This window comes from Lissotriton vulgaris, chromosome 11, assembly GCF_964263255.1.
Source record: "Lissotriton vulgaris chromosome 11, aLisVul1.2, whole genome shotgun sequence".
Taxonomy (NCBI): Eukaryota; Metazoa; Chordata; class Amphibia; order Caudata; family Salamandridae; genus Lissotriton; species Lissotriton vulgaris.
In genome coordinates this window covers 444,531,758-444,538,824 of record NC_141699.1, presented here as the reverse complement: position 1 = coordinate 444,538,824, position 7,067 = coordinate 444,531,758, and the positions used below count along the sequence as shown (strand labels likewise).

General features: G+C 48.4%; 1 protein-coding gene across 1 annotated transcript; it reads left to right on the top strand.

Annotated features, from left to right (window-relative positions):
* The first annotated feature begins 1,315 nt into the window (after positions 1-1,315).
* LOC147679968 (uncharacterized) lies at positions 1,316-6,155 on the top strand. Its single transcript, XM_086944772.1, has 2 exons — positions 1,316-2,039; positions 5,530-6,155. The coding sequence occupies exons 1-2, from the start codon at positions 1,316-1,318 to the stop codon at positions 6,153-6,155; spliced, it is 1,350 nt and encodes a 449-aa protein (XP_086800898.1).
* The last annotated feature ends 912 nt before the right edge of the window (positions 6,156-7,067 follow it).

The following is a 7,067-nucleotide window of genomic DNA, read 5'->3' as shown; positions in this document are numbered from 1 at the left end:
GAGGCCGAGATGCTGTTTCGATTAAAGGATAGCAGCACTGCTGGGAGGTGTGGACACCTTTACATTAACAGTGTGGCATCAAGAACAAAGGTGCCCTAACGGTGTCTTGGAAAGCAATGCAACACTGTCGAAAAGTGGAAGCCTATGGCAGGCAGCAGTGATTTGAGCTAGTAGCAAACAGGTTATAAACAGATCACTGAAACAGGAACACTAAGCTACCAAACTCCTACACCAGTGTTGGAATGTAATCCTCGGGGGGAGCAGAGCGAAGCAGTCTCCCCCCGCGGATTTTCGCCCGGTGGTACAGACCCAGAGCGATGACGCGTTAGACAGGGCAGCGCGCGCGAGGCAGTGCGTAGGAGTTAGTCAGGAGCGCCATTTTAGGCTCCGTAGTTGAGGCAGGAGCGTTTTTCGGCGAGGCGGGTCACTCCCTTGAATTGCAGGCATTTATTTGACTAATTCAAGGCGGACATGATTACTCAGGAGGCACTGCAGGAGGCGCTCCGCGTCATAGCGGCAGCTGGCAGGAGTGACCTTTTGGCGGCAGGCACCGGCGACGCAGCTGACTCCCCTCCACCTCACAGACCCCCGAGGAGACAGGCGGCGAACGGAGTCAAGAGAGCCATTGACGCGTGCAGGCAGACGTCAGCCACGAGGAAAGGTCCGAGGAGAGCGCGGTCAGCCAGAGGGGCTCGGCAGGCAGCGGGGAACGTCCGGCAAGCAGGTCTGTGGAGGGGTCAGTCTTCCCGCTCCTTATCCCCTGCATTGCTACGAGGGACTGGCTGTGTGGTCAGGCTGCCGGGTGAGTTGGCTACTCCATTTGGGAGGGAGGTTTTTGAGGTGGGTGGGCTTGACACAGGCACCCAGCGAGTGGGGGCGGGCAGGGGCAGACAGACCAGAGCAGCTACAGTCAGGCCGCCCCGCCCCAGGCCAGTGCCAGTATTTACAGGGCCACAATGCTTTGAGGGCCGCAAAGAAACAGTTGGCCCCATTTGTACCCCCCCCCCCCCACCCTGCCTTAGTTACACAGCCTCCCCAGCCCCAGCCGCTAGTGGATTATTTGAGTGGCAGTGATGTGGAGGCTGCGGGGGGCGCCTGCACAATTATGAATGTACCACGTGCCCCGTCCAGGCCCAGGGAACAGGACTTTGAGGATACAGAAGATGTTTTTGGACTTTCAGACCCCCCCAATGAGGACCTTTCTGAGTTTTTCACAACAGGGCAGGTAGGCTTGCTGCCAAAGGAAGATGGGGAGGTTTCTCAGATTAGAGATGCGGTTTTGGCAGAGCAAGGCCAAGACGATTTTATACAATACATGTACGATAATGGGCTGGAGCACACCAGGTTCAACAGAGAATATATTTTTCCAGAGGCGCGCCAGGCACCATTAGTTTTTGCGCCAGATGAGACAGAGTTGGGCCGCAGTTTATCAGGACAGTGGGTGTGGGTAGAACATGCCTCCACTGCTGAAGCACAGCGGAAACATAGGGAAGTAAGGAAGCCCAGCAGCAAGGTACTTCTAGTAGACGGGGCAGATAAGGTGTCAGGTGGCTCTGGAGCGGAGCAAGGTCAGACCACGAATACGACAGGTAGCAGGAGAGCGAAAGGTAAGGAATTTGCGAAGGACAGAGCGGCCACTGACCAAGGTGGTTTTAATGTGGAATTTATGGCGGATCCACAACAGGCGGACAGGTTTTTGGAGCGAGAGCCTGTTTTTGATTGGGACACTTATGATGGGGTTGTAGGAGATGGTGAGCGTCCGGGAGGAAGCAGCCAAATCTTCGCTCCACAAGGCACAAGGGAGAGAATAGCGACTTTTCCACAGCAATTAGAGGAGCGAAATGTTAGTAAACAACTGAGAAGTTTTCAAAAGGGACAATCAGCTGTAGCAGTGGGCTCTGGGAGGAGGGCTGGGACAACAAGCTCTGTTCAATCGTTACAGGTTCAAGATGAAGATGGGGACTCTGGAGTACAGAAGGAGAATCTCGAGCGGATCTCTAAAGAAGAACTGAGACGACGCGAGGAACAGCTTCCCAAGGGTAAGCCACGTTGGTGGGGGGCATGGGATGTCTCTTCACAGGTTAGGGGTGAAAAGGCTCAGGACAAGGTACCGCAAATACACAGTAAAGCGGCGCCCACACAGGCAAGTGGACAGGTTGGTAAGTCAGCCCACTACATTAGTCTAGAACACACGGAAGATAGTTCACCTGTGCCAGGTAGGCTGCCATACATGGGTGTGTCAATGCCGCTAGGTACTCACCTGTCTCACAAGACAAAACAAAAGATATGGCAACATGACTACGTAGATGTTTTCCGTTTGCTACACAGAGATGTCCAATCTAGAGAAGGGTCCAAGGAGGAAGAATTAGAATTGGCAAGACGTCCCAGGGTGCCGAGAAATATAGACAATTGGTCGTCGGCATTTTTAATTTTCTCCAGCATTTATTGTGAAAAATATCCGGAAAGGGCAGTTTCACTCTTTAAGTACATGGATGTGGTACGCAAGGCCCACATGCATTTTGGTGGTTTTTCCTGGTTAAATTATGACGAGGAGTTCAGGGCCAGGATGAGCATGAACCCTTCAAAACCTTGGGGTGATATAGACACAGAATTATGGTTGCAATGGATGTCATCCTCTCAGCTTACGGAAACCACCCACACAGCTAGTGGTTTGCCGGTGGCGTACCGGCCCTTTCCAGGGCGCGCCGCCCAGGGAGGGGCGGGGACTGTCACAAGGGGGCATACAAGCGGATTGGGCTCCTGCTGGAACTACAACAGGGGGTATTGTAACCGGCCATATTGTAGATTCAAACACGAATGTTCCCAGTGCGGAGGCAGACATATGCTATTTCAATGCCTTACGCCTGCAGCAGACACAACCGAGCATACCCCACAACCACAAATCCAGGCAGCCAGGGGCAGGGGAGCTCCACTCCCTCTTATACCAAAAGGCTTTTACCCCAATTAAATGGGAATTGCTCATCCCTTGGCTGGACAGGTACCCGAACAGCGAGGCGGCTGCCAAACTTTATTGGGGGTTTAAGGAGGGATTTCGAATTGGTTACCAGGGCCCCAGATACAGGCGTTGGGCGGAGAATTTGAGGTCTGCTAGAGATTTCCCGGAGGTGGTGGGCAGGAAGCTGGGTGAGGAGGTAGGCTTAGGCAGAGTAGCTGGGCCTTTTGAGGAGATGCCGTTTGTTCATTTCATGGTGTCGCCGCTAGGGGTAATCCCCAAAAAAGCGGCGGGCGAATTCCGCATGATTCAACACCTTTCGTGGCCGGAGGGTAGTTCTATTAATGACTTTAATGCTGATGAGGACTCAGCAGTCTCGTACACTACAGTGGACGAGGCTCTAAAAATGGTACGAAGTTTAGGAGATCAGGCCGAGCTTGCAAAATGCGACATTCAATCTGCTTTTCGATTAATACCGATACACCCCTTAGATTTTGAGCTTTTGGGCATGCAGCTGAATGGTTATTTTTATTTTGACAAGGTTTTACCTATGGGATGTGCAGTTTCCTGTGCCCTTTTTGAATTGTTTAGTTCATTTCTACAGTGGGTGTTTCAGCAAGAGTGTAGGGTAGGCAAAGTGTGCCATTACCTTGATGACTTTTTCTTTATGGGACTGGCGAAGTCCGGACATTGTGAGAGGGCGTTACAAGTTTTTCAGAATATGGCAGAAGCATTTGGGGTGCCTTTGGCACGAGACAAAACAGAGGGGCCCAGCACACAGATTACTTTTCTTGGAATAGAGATCAATACAGTGGAAATGGTGGCACGACTTCCTAAGAAGAAGTTAGAGGAAATTAGGTCATGTATTCAAGAGGCCCTTCAAGTAGACAAATTACAACTCAGGCAAGTACAAAGACTATTAGGATACCTGAACTTTGCGTGCAGAGTAGTGAGGGCAGGAAGGACTTTCTGCAGGTTGTTGGGAATGGCCATGTCAGGAGCAACTCTGCCACACCATAGAATCAGGCTCACCAAAAACATAAAGGAGGACTTAAGGATTTGGTTGTTATTTTTAGCGGATTTCAATGGAGTGCCACTGTTGTTCATCGAAGAAAGTATGAAGTGGCAGGTGCAAATGTACTCAGATGCGTCAGGTTTACATGGATTTGGCATTTTTTGGGATGGGCGCTGGTGCGCTGAGCAGTGGCCAGAAGAATGGATTTCCCAAGGTCGCAGTATAGCGTTTTTGGAGCTTTTTCCCCTTTTAGTGGCTTTGCAGGTATGGGGCCAAGAGCTTAGCAACAGAACAATCCTTTTTCATGTAGACAACTTGTCAGTTGTTCACTTAATAAACAGGCAGAAAGCCAAGAACAGGAGGGTGCTAGGCCTTTTGAGGGCTTTCATGCTGTTAAGTCTGCGTCTGAACATGGTTGTTCGCGCAGCACACATTGCAGGTATCAATAACTCAATTGCTGATGCGCTCTCTCGTTCCCAGTGGGACAGATTTCGCGAGCTGGCCCCGGGAGCAGCAGTCAAGAAATCATCGGTACCTATCAGCATCTGGGCTCTAGGGGAATGAGGATACTATGGCTGGTGGAGAACTCAATAGCGTCATCCACTCAACGAAGTTATATGCTGGCATGGCATGAATTTCTAAGTTATGTTGACACTTATAACTTTGTACAAAGAGAAGAGATGTATATCCCCCTCATACTTGATTTTGTTTTACATTTAATTGACAGGGGTTTGTCACATAACACCATAGCGGGTAAGCTAGCAGGGATTTCCTTCTACGGACAATTGTATTGGGGCCGGGATCCAAATAACCATATATTGGTGAAGAGATTTTTGAAGGGATTGCAGAGGGTGAAGGCGTCAAGCTCACACACAAGAGCGCCAATAACATTTGAATTGCTCCAACGTATGTTGGGGTACTTACACAAAGCTTGTTACAACGCTCATGAAATTAAGCTTTTTAGATTGGTAATGATATGGCTCTTTTTTGGAGCTTTTAGAGTTTCTGAACTTTTAGGTTTAAAGAATGATTGCGGCTTATGTGGCAGGGATGTGTGCTTGGAAGGTGACACTTTGAAAATATGGTTAGGCAAATCAAAAACAGATCAATTGGGGCAAGGGGTGTGGATACACCTAAATGTGACTCACATACAAGGTTGTTGCCAAGTACAAGAGTGGAGGGATTTTCAGTTTTTTACAGGTGTTCTGGGTGGACCAATCTTTGTGCACGAGGCAGGCGGTAAGCTTTCGAGTCACCAGCTGCTGGTAGTCATGAGAAGAACACTTTTATTGTTAGGCTTCAATCCAATGAATTATGCAACACATTCCTTTCGTATAGGAGCAGCGTCTGAAGCAGCCTGTTTGGGTTTGGGTTGGAATGCGATCAAAAGGATAGGAAGGTGGAGTTCTAACTGCTGTGCACGCTATGTAAAAAAAAAAAAAAAAAAAAAAAACAGCACATATGCTGTAGAAGAAGCATGGACAGTAGTCCAAACTAGAAGTTGTTAAGCATAAAGTTGTATGTTGAGTTTTTCTTATTGGGTCTGTTTTCTTTCATCTAGGAGACATTCGGGGTTTGAATCCGGCCAAAAAACAAATCTGGATCGTGGGACACTCATTTGTGAAATGGGCAGCGATCTTTGCGGATCATCAAATCTATGGAAGGAACCTTGGTATCCCCAGCGCTGGACATGAACTTTACTGGTGCGGTAAAGGGGGTATGCGCTGGGAGAACTTGTTTCCTCTATTGGCTAAGATAAGGTATGACAGAGGCGGTCCTGATATGCTCATTCTCCATCTAGGGGAAAATGACCTAGTGGCTTTATCGGGGCTAAGCATAATCAAAGCCATGCAATTAGATTTAGCTGTGGTTTCTAACAACTGGCTAGGGACCAGTCTAGTATGGACTGAATTTGTGTTTAGGCAGCAATGGAAAAATGCAAGGAGTCAGGCCGCCATGGAAAAGGCCAGAAAAAAGGTAAACAGGGCTATGAAGATCTTCTGTGTGGGTTTAGGGATCCAGACAATTGCACATGACAGCATCACTGGAAAAGACGGCCATCTGTTTAGGGAAGACGGTGTCCACTTAATACAGTTGGGGATGGCGTATTACATACTGGAGATCAGAGACAAGCTATCAAAATGTTTGAAAGTTGATCTGTGGGTGTCTGCTAGAAGGGAGGAGTAAACAAAAAAAAAACAAAAAAAAGAGCAAGGGCAAAGCAAACTGACATGGGTAACAACATACTATGATAAGAATGGTTTGGGTTTGTTGGTGGGGTCAGGAAAAATCCAAGGTTTTTCCTGTGTGGCGGAATAGGGGGAGGTCAAGATTTAGAGCGGACTTGACCGTCCTTCAGGAGAGAGGGTGGTGGGAGGTACAAGATGGGGGAAAAAGAAAGAAAGAGGGAAAATGAAAAGATTTCGAAACATGGGAGTGATTTCAACGAAAAATAAGTTATATTGGTTTGGAACAATACCGTTATAAACAAACAAGTGCAAAAGAAAGGTTATGGTTTTGGCATAATATGCAAATTCATTGGTTTGAAGACAAGTGAAAATTACAACTGTTTATTGGTTTATGGATATAAAAATTGCCTGATCTATGGAATAAAAAGTGGCCTTTTATGCTATCCAGTGGTGTTGTCTCATTGTGTATGGGTCTGGATTATTCTGGGCGATGTAATCCTCGGGGGGAGCAGAGCGAAGCAGTCTCCCCCCGCGGATTTTCGCCCGGTGGTACAGACCCAGAGCGATGACGCGTTAGACAGGGCAGCGCGCGCGAGGCAGTGCGTAGGAGTTAGTCAGGAGCGCCATTTTAGGCTCCGTAGTTGAGGCAGGAGCGTTTTTCGGCGAGGCCCGCCCACCCACCCCTGTTGACAAAATGTTAAATAATAAATTGTATACTGTTAACAAAGTTACTTATGAACATTAGATATGTCAAACAAGAAAGTAGCCACATTAGGTCAGGCAATGGTTGTGTATCCTATTAGCTGAATTTGGCGGAATAGGGGGAGGTCAAGATTTAGAGCGGACTTGACCGTCCTTCAGGAGAGAGGGTGGTGGGAGGTACAAGATGGGGGAAAAAGAAAGAAAGAGG